At 32.9% G+C, this 13,993-nt stretch overlaps 1 protein-coding gene across 2 annotated transcripts in view; it reads left to right on the forward strand.

Moving 5' to 3' along the window:
* The window catches only part of FMN1 (formin 1), a 209,218-nt gene that overhangs the window by 145,264 nt on the left and 49,961 nt on the right, over positions 1 to 13,993 (forward strand). For both annotated transcript variants that reach the window (XM_074824482.1, XM_074824483.1), the window contains one exon: positions 547 to 667. In XM_074824482.1, coding sequence (XP_074680583.1) covers positions 547 to 667 — 121 coding nt within the window. The remainder of the gene's footprint in view (positions 1 to 546; positions 668 to 13,993) is intronic.

Raw genomic sequence — 13,993 nt, forward strand, 5'->3', positions numbered from 1 at the left:
TATTACTTCGGAGTTCCATACAGACACTAACCCATGTGATTTATTTAGCCACATAAACCTTAAACTGTGTATTTTTATGTGTATAAAATACTTCAGACAATATATAAATATTGTTATCAATTTGTGCGTATAAAGTGTGTGTATATTTAATGAATTGCAAGAGAGAAAGCCACAAACTTTTGGCGTAAGACTACTTGTTGCATTAAAGTAGGCATTCGTGTTATCTGTATTTAAGAAACTTCTAATCCCTTATCTAAACCTTTATTGATATAAAATGAACTGAAATGTTGTGAGCTCAATGTTGTTTCACAGTTTAAATTGAGCACAGTTTGCTTTACAACATCTAAAAGAAAGTTTGAACACTCAGAATCATCAGGATTTAATCTTGAATGATATATATGTTGTTTTAGCAAGAATGATTTAAAATATATTATTTTTGCAGTTTTATAATAGTGTTTCATAGATGATGTTTCAAAAAAAGTAATTTATTTCACTGCAAATGCATTCAATTTTCATAGTGGCCTGTTTGTTTGTTTGTTTGTTTAGGAAGCAGGAACAGACAAGAGTATTTTTCCTTTACCAGAACCACAGGATTTTTTCCAGGCCTCCCAAGTTAAGTTTGAAGACCTAATAAAAGACTTAAGGAAACTGAAGAGAGATCTAGAAGGTAACTGGGAACTTTAACATTTGTTCTGCTAACAACAAAGTGCCATTTAAAATGTGACCTTTATGAGGTTTTCTTATTGCTAATTAGGTTTATAGTGTTGATTCATTTAGAGTTTTTACACTGTGGCACAAATTACTCACATAAATTAGAAAGAAAAAAAAATCAAACTCATGACTTAATAAAAATGAAAGTAAAGATACTGAAAAGTAGTTTTCCCTTTTACAATCGAAAGGCCCCTAATGAAATCTTTCTGACATTTTCTTTAGTTATGTGTGAATTTTCCTCTGGCTTCTCCAGACTGTGTGTTTAACTGTAGATATCTGTTAGTTCCATAACGTAAATACTTTCTTCAGTAGTTGTATAACAACAATTTAACAGCTACAAGAAAGAGTTGAATACTATTAATGTAGAAATAAAGCACAGCTTGCCAAGGCACAACAAATGGAAATGGAAAGCTCCAGTTCAAAATATTTTCACCCTGGGACATAAAATAAACATCTAAAAATGTTTATTATAAGGAGGGGCTCAGAAACCCAACTCATCTATCAATCAAGGTACTGAGTGGAAATAAAGTAGGAAGGGTTGCTCTCTAAGTGCTCCAAGCAGTTTCATTTTTATTTTGTGCTTCATTTGACTTTCTAAAATAAATCCAGCAAATGATGACTGAATATTTTAAGGCTGTCTTTTTTTGTTAAGGAAAAGTTGCTACTATTACTGAAGCAGTTTTGTGTAGAAAATGGATTTTAGGGAGAGCATCTGCATAAAAGCCTATAAAAACTTCTCCGTTTACATTTACATCTCTGCATCAAAATGGAAGAGTCCTTTTAGAATCAGAGTTGAACAAGATGATTGTTTTTATTTTTTTTCAATATAAGGCAATGAAAACCATTACAAAATAATTTATCCTTACAGTTGGAAATTGCTGGATTAGGTCACTGCCATCTTTAGGATAGTTTCAAAGGTTAACAGTGGTAGGAAAGTATCAGTTGTTGTTTGTTCGACCCGGGCATAAGTGAGTGCTCTATCTCCTCTCATCGCTTGGCCCTGCAAACCCCTTGGCCTGCCCTCTTTTGGGCTAGTTTGTGCAGAAACATGATCTGTGTTTGATCTTGTACTTTTTCAGCATGTAGTCCTGCTGTCACGCATCTTAGTCTTGCAGGATCTGCATTGAGACTGTGACATTCACATCATATTTGTTCTACATTGCAAAGACACAGACAGCAAGTAGGAAAAGCTAAACACTTTAACTCTTAAAATAAAAACTGCAGCTTTCTTGTAATCACTGATTTCTATTTTCTAAAACAAATTTTCTTAGGTATTTATAGAAGATCTAGAAAAATTGTTATGTTGAGGTTGTTTTCATAATTCTTCATTGTAAAGATGTATTTGAAACCCAGCCAAACCAATTAACATATAAAGTTAATGACAGCAAAGATTTGAAACAAAAAAGGTTGTGGAAATGTTTTCAGATGTTGGTATTTTATCACTCAGAAATATGCAGCAGAATTCTAACAAGCATTCCTGTGATTAGTTTCTCTTATATTTAAACAAAGAAACATTCACTCATATAAAAACATTGTATCTCTTTCAAACATTTCCTTTCAAATTTTTTCTTCAGATAATGCTGTAGTTTATTTTTAAATCAAAATTTTAATTGAAGAGGTTATAATTTTAACACGTACAACAAAGATTTGATGAGTCTCTGTAGTTTATTGTAGCCATTAAAAAGTTGTGGCTGCTGGCAGAATACCAGTGAAAGTCTAAAGCTGAAACAGATGTGAGTAGCAGAAACCAAGTCCAGAGAAGCGTCGGGCCCAGCTATCCAGACAGGCGCGGCCCTTCAGATCTAAATAATTTGAACAATATTAACTGGTGCTGCCTGTGTTATAGGGTACATTGGATTTATTTCACAGTTTGGTTGGCTAAGGTAGTCTTAAAAAGATTACCTTGGAAGTGGGATGAGACAAAAGTAATAAATTGAAAGAGGGTTTTCTTGTGTGTCATTAGGGAACAAGCTAATGTTCCTGTTAGTGACATACTTTTTTTCTGAGATTTGTCCAGAACGATTAAAAAAAAGATAAATATCACCCCTTGTGCCTGAAATGGCAATTTGGATAGACACTTTTCATAATAGCTGTCATTTAGTATTTCAAAATATTTTTTGAAAGTTTATCAAGACATTCATTTATCTTTCTATCATGGATATTAACATAGAAAAGATTGAGTTATCATGAGTGGCATGTCTTAATGGTGTAAACCTCTGGTTTGAAATACCTAGACACTGTGAAACCAAAAGTTCAAACCTAGATGGAGCACAAACCCTTTCATCCTTTTCAGATAAACAGATTGAGTTCCATACAATTTGCTATTTTGAAGTCTTTCGGATTAGACTTTAAAGGGACAAACTAACTTTAGTCTAAAGGGATTAGATTAAAGTTTGGCTCAAAAATTCAAACAAATTTTTGGAGAACCTTAATCCAACAGGTTTTTAACACATATTCCAGAACAAGCTTTGTAATCATGAGCATTTTTAAGTCAAAAAGAATTATAAACAAATATATGCATTTAATATAGGCTTTTAAGGGGAAAGAAGTGCAGAAGAATGCAATATTTCAAAATGAGATGAAAATTTTAGAGTGAAATCTGGTTTCACTCTAAAGTCACAGAAAAAAAAATGTTTTCTGTAAGCTCAGGTTTTCACTCCAGGTCTGTATAGTCCAGTGTATTTCAAATATTACATAGTAGCATAAGCAGATACATTTATTCATTTAACAGGTGTTAGCTTTCCAGTTAATTTTTATATTTATGGGAGAAGAACAGGTTTTGCTTTGCATTAATATTTTAAGATTGTAAGATATCTTACTCCCTGTCTAGGGCAATGGTTTCCACTTTTTCCTTTTCCTATGACCAGACATGATTTCCCTTCTAGTTTGGACAATGCTACTTGATTGGTATTGTTCTGGAATAAGCAGAAAATGTTTGAAGTGCATAATTATAAGAAGATTTTTAGAAAGAAAGTAACTTTACAAAGTATGATAGACTTGTATAAGTTTTACCATGAACTTTTTATTCGTCTCTCTCCAAAGTTGAACAATCTTAATTATTCAAAATCAGTTGCACTGTAGATTGTTTCCATCTGTCATACTCATTGCTCTTCTTTGCAATACAGTTCATAAAATTTTAAAATGCTGCTTCATTAGTCAAAAGAAAGCAATATTAGATTCCTTGTATCATTTACTGTAATGTTTATTATAACTTTTTAGTATTCTTGACCTTAACAACTGAAAGAGGAAAGATATTTATTGAATAGTTAAAAATGGAAACCAAGGTAGGTCCTCTTTGAATACTTTCAAGGGTCACATCTTTATTGCCCATAATTTATTAGATTTCCTATGAGACTCTAACATTCTGATCCCACTGAAAATCCACATACCTTTTGCTTTCACCTTCTTTCATGGCCACCAGTAGTTGCCATTTTCAAATATTTTTTCAGTACAGTATATATACAGTATATAATTTTTTACTAACTTAACTGTGTATGAATATATATGTAGTTGTTTACATACACACATACATGACTGAAAGGAAATAATTTAATCTAAAATAGAAGCAGGACTTCATGGATCAGCTGCTCATAATAATCAGCTGGATTTCAGTACTCCAGGAGACATGGTTTCAAATTGGGGGCCTCTTAACCTAATTGTTGACAGATCTGTATCTTGCATAAGTATATTACCCTCAACTTCTTCACATTTAAGTAGTGGAACTTCATCAAAACTTCATCTTATGGCAACACCATCTTCTGAAATTGTATAATCCTTATAAAAAGATTAAAAGGAAAGCAAGCAAAACTATGTGTGACAAGTTGAGAAATGGCTCATTTGAAATAGTGTTACATTGGCTGTTTTCACATTGCTTTTTATACAGAAGCATTACAAGTATCTTAAAATCATAGAGAAATGCAGCTTGGTTGGTTGGAAGGTACCTCTGGAGCTCCTGTGGTTCAAAGCCTTTGAGTGGAACTAACTTCATATTTAGATCAAGTCGTACAGGGCCTTGGTCAGCTCAGTTTTGAATCTAAGGATGGAAATTCCAGCACCTCTCTGGCACCTGTTCCAGTGCTGAATCACTGTCTTGAATATTTTCCCTTATCCTGTGGGAGAATTTACTGTGCTGCAACTTGTGACTATTGCTCCATTTTCTTTAGATGTGCATTTCTGAGAAAAGTCTGGCTGCATCTTCTCTATAGCTATTCGTTAGTTAGTTGAAGCATAAAACTAGATCAACAGTTAGCTTCCTCTTCACCAGGCTGAACATACCTGGCTTCCGCTGCCTCTTCAAGTGCTTCATTTTATCCTCATTCTCAAGTGGCATGACAATATATATATTCTTTTTCAGATATGAATATGTGTGTACACACATATATATAGTCTTTTTCATAGAAACAGATCCAGTGCATTGGTTGCAACCAGCATGGTGTTGCTTACCAATACCAGCATAATAGCTAATTAACCCTGTCTCTTAGCATGGCTGTCTAGAGCAGACTAAACTGTTGCATCTACATTGCTCTCATTCAGTGCCTCTTCAGGGAGCTCTGTATCACATTATATTGCAAAGTGGATCTGTATTACAAAATTAAGACAAGAATGGAAGAGAATTTAGAAATGAGAAACGGATGGAAGTTGAAAAGGGTCACTCATTCTCGATTCTTGCAGCCACTGTCACTGTAAATAAAGACAAGGAGGAAGCTGCAAAAAGAAAAACTAATTAGTTCATGCCCATTTAAGACTAAAAATCTACGATTTTCCAGATTTCAAATACTGAACAACATCTGGTTTTATCAAGGATTATAAGGGAATATATTTACCAATAGAAAGATGTACAAAAGCGGAGAAGTTTAATCAGTAGTATTCACAAGAAGTTAATTTAAAATTCATAAATGTGTGTGTTCCCATCAGAGTCCTCAAACTGAGATGAAAGTTTTTGCAGCAAAATATCCACTAATTAACTATAAACCGTTTTTGTTCTAGAGATTAATTGATGTTTTCATTGAAACATTTTCAGCTTTGTTGGATTTGTATGTAAGCACAGATGGAGAAATTAATTGAATGTGTTCATATTTATTCAGATGGAATTATACATTTAATTCATACATAATATGGCTTCAGACAAAGTCTGTTATGGAATAGAGTTTTAGTATAATCATGGTACAATAATTATCAATAGGGCAATGATTACAATGTTGAGAGATTTTGTCTGTTGTTTGATTTGCTTTATAGACAGTAAGTTTACTAATCACATAATGAAAATTCTAAATATTAGATCAGTTGAGTGTTAACTTTCTATATAATTTATTGGATCAATTGATATTTCTCAGTAAAAGGTAATTGTTTATTCATTATAGGAGGATAGTATTCGGAAAAGTATCAAAGGCCCTTTTCTAAAATATTTTCAACCAATTGAAGCCTTAGTCTAATTTAAATTAAATGTTTTAAGTAAATTTAAAAATGGTGTTTAGACATCTGAGTCACATACATGTTCCAGAAAAATTTTCCCAGCGAGAGCAGAGAAGTTGCATGATACCTTCCAGGAACGAGTCACATTGATTTTCTTCATGTTAATTATACTTTTAAATTTTAAAATTAACCTTAAAATTTTGGAAGTGCTGGCAAATTGAAATGAAAGTTGCAAGAAATAGAATGTTGTAGAAACAGAATGGTGTAAGGAAAACAGCAAAGGACAGCTTTGTACAGGAAAAGTTATTTTGTTTTCAGTTTTTGTTGACAAAATGACAATCTTTTCCTTCTCAGAGTTTTCTGACCACTTTTTGAATAGTGTCTTGCCTCAGCAGGATGAGATATATTTCAGTTTGTTTTGATTTGGCAAAGATACAACACAGGCATTAAAAAACACATTTTGTATATGTACATTGGATTCTGTTTTACAATAAAACAAACATTTTGACAGTGTTGCATTGGTAATGTTCATATGTGAATACATTAAGTGGAAATTTTCCTAAGTGGATCATTTCTTAAAATTCCATTAGATTTTTCTAGTTTGTGATAATAGAGAATAGTATGGAATGGTTTTAATAAGATTCAGAAATACAACAGAGGAGCAAAGCAATGATGTTTTAGAAGAGTTTATTCCCTGGAAGCAGATGTCTGCATGTGCGCACAAAGGAGAGGGAGAAAGCTTTCTGTTGGTTAAACAATGGCATGCTGTTAATTTTTTCTTTTATATTTTTTCCTTTGGCTAAAGAATCTTCCAAAATTTATTGTTGAAAATCATTCTGCAAATGTTAAGATTCTAAAACGAATCTTGGAAATACCACAGTTATGATTTTTCTGTGCACTTTTCTGTGTGCCCTTTTATATAAATATATATATGTGTGTGTTAAGCATTAGTTACATAACTATGTAGTGTACATCTGGGAGCAGGTCGTATACATCTGGGAACAGGAGGAATATTGTCCCTATCAATATGTATGATGGATAATGAATGATGTAGTTTGGAGAGTGTGTAATACTAGCCTTGGGAGGAGCAGTGACTTCATATTTACGGGAGTATGCAGTAAAAGAAAAGGCAGATTTGTGCTAGAATTGAAGTGGTTGCTTACGTATTTACTGCCAATGATCAAAGATTGAAAGTACTTTATTTCAGACAGTGGGATACAAATTAGTAGTACTGAGGCTAATTAACACTTTGAAGAGTGTTCCTGCTAGTATTGTAGGTAGTTTATGAATTTACATGATTTTAAATCTAAGCAGGATGCTCTAGCTCAGCCAAAGCCATAAACTTGGTAGAATTAATTAGGTGAAACTTTATGGTCTGTCTTGCACAGAAAATCAGAGATCCAGCAGTACAGAGGGAAACAGAAGATTCTCCGGCCTCTACCATTTCAGCTCATAAACATACTGTTCCAGCCATTGCCCAGCAATTCTCTTCTATCTGATCCCTTGTTCAGTATGCTAAGTAATAATGTGTTTGTGCATTTGAAAGGTCTTTTTTTTCCTAGCACAGTAAACAGCTCATCTGATTAAAATTATTATTATTTCTTCTTAAAAATTTTGTCTTCCACTAAATTAGACAACACTATTCAATTTCAAAATATTCATTTTTTGTACTGTTCAGACAGAAGGGAAATGTTCCAGTTTCTCAGTGGGTTCTGCTTAGCACACATTTCTACACTCCTGACAGATCTTAATGATGTGCGGAGGTCTGTACGTTTGGATCTTGACACTAAACCAAAACTTTCTACTAATAATGTGTGCTGGAATCACTTAAGGAATCTTGACTGGAAAATTATGAGGGTTTAGTACTTAGATTCATTTATATGTGTTGTTTAGTCCCTTGCAGTATGCTTCTCTGCTGAAGGCCACACTGAATGTAAACTACCATTTCAGAGAGAATACATTAGCCAGAGGTTAATGTCTCAGATATGTTGCTATGGTGTGAAAAATATTTAGTTTTACTAGCAATCTTTGTTCATTTTGTTAAATGTATTCTTAGGAAACAATCTTAACAGAAAGGTTTTTAAATTATTTATATAAAATGTTGATACATTTTGACAAAACAAGGAGTAAAAAAAATTTTTGTTTTATGTTAATTAAAACTAATATAGGCCTGACAGTTCCTCTGCATGCCATCACATACTGTAAAAGTTCAAAATGTTGTTAAACTTAAAAGAAACAAACAAAAAATCCTCATAAATCTTAAATCTTAAAGACAGAGCCAGAATATCCAATCAAACTTGTGAGAATTGTCAAGATGTCTGACTTTCAGCTTCCATTAAAACTCCGTGAGAACAGGTGAACTTTACAGGGTGTTTTGTATGCCACTAATTCAATTATTTCACTTTCCACAGCTTAGGGCTTATCATGGAAATGTTTTTCTGTCTCATACGTGAGAGCTTGAGCACCAAAACAGATACTTCTTTCTGTGTGTCATGAAGAAAATGTATTTCAAACAGACAAAGATTGGAATGTTTAAAGCTTTACTTAATAGCTTCTATCCTCTGAAATGGCTTTTTAAGAAAAATGACTTATTAATGAGTGAAGAAAATAATTGTACATAGAAGCACATTTCTTATAAATTACCTGAAATTAACTTCACAGAACTGTAACTATGCAAGCAATTAATAGGTTAGAATGGTATATTTAGTTTTAAGTGTGCTAACACTTTGCATTAAATTGTTGACCTTTATTTAAGACAATAAAAACGAAGCTTGAGAATAGAGTACCACCACAATTTGATCCTCCTATATTTTTCTCAGATACTTTTGTCTCAGAAAACCTCACACCCCCTTCATGGCACTTCCCTCTCTGTTTGGTTCAAAGGCTTCTGTATTAGTCAACCGAGGTCTAGCCTAGGGTGTTAGTGCTTGAACCTTTATCTGTTGCCATCATTGAGATGTGTACTAATTATCAATGTGTGTCCAAAAACGCAAGTGAAATACTGTCTCTGAAACTTTTCTGTGTCAGTAGCAGCATAACCACTTGCAGTTAGAAGTTGTCAAAATTCTTATACTGTACTCCAAAGGAATCAAAATAAATCTCTTCTTCTCCACATTTATTTAAAATTCTATCTGAAAAGAAACATTTGCTTCAAGGTTATAAATAAGCACAAAAGCTGTAGACGACAGAGATACAATAGATTGTAATAAAGCTAACATTCTTATGTGCATACCTGCAGTAATTATGTGTCTAAGTTACATGTAATAACCAGAGAATATAACCAAATTCTGCAACAGAGCCCAATGGACATGCATCTCCTGTAACTTTTTGTTTAACTCGGAAAGTTGTTTGCAAGTAAGAAAATGTAATAAAGCAAAACCAAACAAACTAAATCGTGATTAAGTTATATAGCACTTGCTGAATAATTTAAATGTATGCATTTTATGTAAAGTCTATTAGATTCTTGTTTGGGTATATAGGCCCAAGTAGTGTAACAGTCTTCTGCACTGTAAAAAATCATGGATCCTCTCATACAGAAATTTGGGGTTATTTAGTACTACATTGAATTAATTTGTGGTATGGTTTCAAATCCCCTTTGAGACAGAAAATGTAGGGGTTCTAAAAAAAAATTACCAAATAGTAACCCTCCTGTCAAAGATAAGCCTGCATTATAACAAGAAAATGAAATAGCAAGCTTGGCAGTATAACCTGCCAGGCTCTGAGCAGACAAGAGGAGGGGGGTAGTTTTAGCAGCTTTCACAGTGGCATAACTCATGGGGGATGGTGTCAGTGACAGGTTTATAGGAATTCATGGTGTTACTTGGTTTCACTGTCAGGATGATTCCTGTAAATGCTACTGGTGGGTTCTGGTGAGTAAATAGTTAGTAATTTACTGTTATCAACATTAAACTATTTCTGGTTTTGCGTTTACTTTAAAATTGGTGCTTAAAAAATTCCAAATCCTGTCTGATTGACACTGAAATGCTCTTTACGTGAAAGTTTGTTTATGGGAAGTGATTCTTTTGACAGATTTACAAGTGTCTGTGGAGTTTTAAAAGACTATTGCCCAATAGGCATTAAGTGAGAGACATTCTATTTTGTAAATATTTTCACTTATATTGGGGATTTTTAAAGAACTTTTTGAGCCAAGTACTGCATTAAATGTGAAGACAGTGGCAAACTGATAATCAGCAGTTTCCAGCTTTGTTTTAATGTTTTGCTAATGGTTTCCATTTCTGTGGCCAAGATTTGCAGAGGGTGTAGCATGATGTACATCCAACAATTTGTAAGGGCTTCCAAATACTATTGCACACTCCTATTTTCTTCTTTTTTTGCAATAGCTCATTTAGAAATAAACAATTTTCCAAGTAGAATATTACATTTAATTTCACTAGCATACAATGCATACCAAGAAAATGAACCAAAAGTGTATTACAGTAATAGAGAATTTGCATCTGTTTGAACTCAGTAATGCTGAAACAGGTTGTTTATTTTCACGAATGATTATTTTGGAATGAGATTGTGAGAGGTGTATGTGTGGTGTGCTAGCTGTCAGATTCCTCAGAATTCCCTCAAATTCCTCAGAATTTCAGAAAGAAGCTTTTCAGAATTTATTTCAAAGAAGGAATGCATAATAGGGTCCTTTACCTCAGAGTCATTCTAATAAAAAATTTGCTAAAAGTATTTTTTTTTGTAAAGGAAAGGGTTTCTATTGGAGTGAATATGAGAAGAAAATATAAAAAAATCATGTAATGTACATTTTTAGGAAAGAAAATCAGAGCAACTGATGGAACGGGACTTCGGTTTTAATTTTTTAGATAATGTTTGACATGACACTGTAATTTTTTTTTTTTTAGACAATATATTTCAAATAGATTTTTGAGTAAACAAACAGACAAAGAAAAGAACTTATGTAACAGGAAATTCAATGAGTGTTCGTTACCAGAAACCTTTATATTATGTTGTCCAGAACTGAGACAGGTCATACAGTTGTATGGTAGCCTTTCACCAATATTACATATCTAGGTTGACAAAGACCAGCTGACTTTAATACACAGAATTGCAGCTGCCATTTTAATCAAAACCTTTGATTTAGCCCTGACATGAAAATCTTTTTCCTCTTCCAAGTGTGTCTTTATTTGTATCTGATTTGTGATTCCTTTGAACACACTTCCACCATTCTTTGCCATATCTACCCCCAAGGAAATTTGGGTGGTGGTCCTAGCCATTATTTTCTTTTAGATATTGGATAAGGAATCATTATTCTGCATAGGACATTTCATTATTGAAGGGAAGACTGAGACTGGAGAGATTTCAGCAGGAATAGAAAAATTTTGAGACTGCAGTACCACCTGAAGTTCATGACTGCCTTCAGCCAGTGACTGCATACCTATGTGATGTGTCTTATTTTTAACACTAGCAAGTAAATAAAATCAAGTTTTATTCAAATATTTCAGTGCAGTTGACTTTGAGCAGAATTAGTTAACCTTCAGTTGCCCAGATACTTTTTTGTTTGTTTGTAGACCAAAAGTATAGGTTATTAAGTGAAGTATAACCTAAATTCAGAGTCAGTTACAGGAGGGTTAAGCAGTATAGGACAAATACATAGCTTTTGTGATTAACATATTTTCACTTCATCACCCTTGTCCTTGATTCTTTTAGCTCAAAGCTAAACTTCCTCAGAGCCCTTTAGTCTATTTTGACAGTTATCTGAAAGAACTTTGGGAAGTAAATTGATAGATTTTAGTTCTAGACAGATACCATCTAGATAAATATCATCAGCAGAGAGAATTGTCCAAAGGTCTCTTTTTAAGACTTTCCAATAATGTAAAAATTCTTAGAGCCTGCCAGCATTTACTTGACTTCTTTTGTCTCTTTCAGTTTCATTGTTCCAAGATGACTTAAGCAATGCAAACTGGTATCTATCACATCTCATTTCAACTCGTCTCAAACCTTTAGAGTTTTAATCAGCACTCCTGATGCACTTATTCTATGTCATCTGTCTCATTTGCTCTTCTCTTCTGTGCCTTTCTTCTTACTCTTCCTCTCCCCTCATGCCACGTGTTGATCTTCTTGTTAAGGATGTTAGGATTCTTAAGAATTCACTACCCAAACTGGTACTTCTTGTCCATATTTTCCTGTAGCTTTTGTCATCTGATTAAGGTTAATGTTAGTCATCTTTATTAAAAAAAAAAAAAAAAGAAATTATTGAAGGGATTTTATATGTGCTTTCTCTTTAGTTTAGAAACAATTCAGCCTAGTCTTGGTCATTTAAATATTTACATGGGACATACCTGAGTAACCTTTCTAAATCTTGTGTTATTAAGCTTGTAGGAAATATCTAGGAAGCTTTCAATACCCCAGACAGTGCATTAGCGACACCATATATTTGATTAAACACCTTTTTAGAGTATGTTAGTGTATGTTTAGATACTACTGTAACTACAAGCTTATTATTATAATACATATTCATAGAAATCTACTTCTGTAATGATGTGTACAAATTTATATAAGATTATTATAAAATAATGATTGGTTTACAGTCTTTGCAATCTTATATGATTGTAATAATCTTGCGCATTCTATAGTCACTGTGTACCAAATGCCTGAATTTATGTGTACTAATGCTTTTAAACTTTTATGATTTTATATTTATCTAAAATAATTTCTAAATATTCCTTATATCATTTTCTGTAGATTTATTTAAACACAAAGAAAAAAACACAAACCTGTAGCTTTTACTTTGTTCAAACTTCCAGTCTGGAAGTTTGATGCCTGGCATTGATTGATTAACAATACTGTCTCAGTTATTTTGCTAGATTTTTTCCCCTATACAATTCTAATCTGTTCATCTTCTTCTGAAGTAAAATGTTACAATTTGCTTGAATAGCTGTAGAAATCTCCTAATTCTACAAACATAAATGTTAAGTATACATCAATTTAATTCAGTGTATGATAACAGTCATGGAAAGTTCAAATTTGTAATGTTGAGGCATGTGTCATAAGAAAATAATCTTTAAAAGTCATATGAACTTCCCTGATTTCTGATTTTTTTGCTTAATTTATTAAAGACACAAAACTGAGCAGCTAATAAAAGACTTTCTTTCCCAATCTGTTATGTTTAAATTAACGCTTCATTCTGCTTACTATCTGGCATACAAACAAATATCCATTAACTTTACTGTGAACAGTTTCAAATGTCTGTCTTATGCTACAGGTTGCAAGACTAGAGATGAAAGATAAACTTAGCCTGTAGCCCAGGCCATTTTACATAAACTCTGGAGCTCCCCAATAATGTCATAGTTCACAACCTACATGACTTGTGGAGGAATACTAAATTAAAATATACACTTAGGTGGAAACAGGTATCTTTTCAGCATTTTTCTGTAACATTTATTATTACAGTTACAACAACTGTATTTCTGATCTCAATTAATTGAAAAGCTGTCTTTTTTAGTAAGTCCTGGTGGTCCAAGTGAGTTATAGGCACACTACTAGTTGTGCAATAAAATGTATGCATCTGTTTTCAACCTCCCATTGACTTTTTTCACTGCACTGCGGACCGGCATTAACATGACATTTTAATTACAAATTCTCAACTTCTGTTTCACAGTTTTGTATTAATTTTTGCTGCAATATATTGAATTATATAATGGTAGTAGCAATATGGTGTGAATATGTTTCATGCAGCCAAATTGTAACTCTTCAGTTTAACTCCAAAATAAATTTCCATCTAAATTTATCTTCTTGGGAATGAAGAGTTGTGGAAAAAAAAATAATCTTATAGTAGTTCATAAATTCAGTTACTAAATTGAAGGTAATTACATTTTGATTTCTAACAGTCTCATTTCATCTTTAATGTGGAACTCTG

This window comes from Strix aluco, chromosome 4, assembly GCF_031877795.1.
Source record: "Strix aluco isolate bStrAlu1 chromosome 4, bStrAlu1.hap1, whole genome shotgun sequence".
In the NCBI taxonomy this organism is placed as follows: Eukaryota; Metazoa; Chordata; class Aves; order Strigiformes; family Strigidae; genus Strix; species Strix aluco.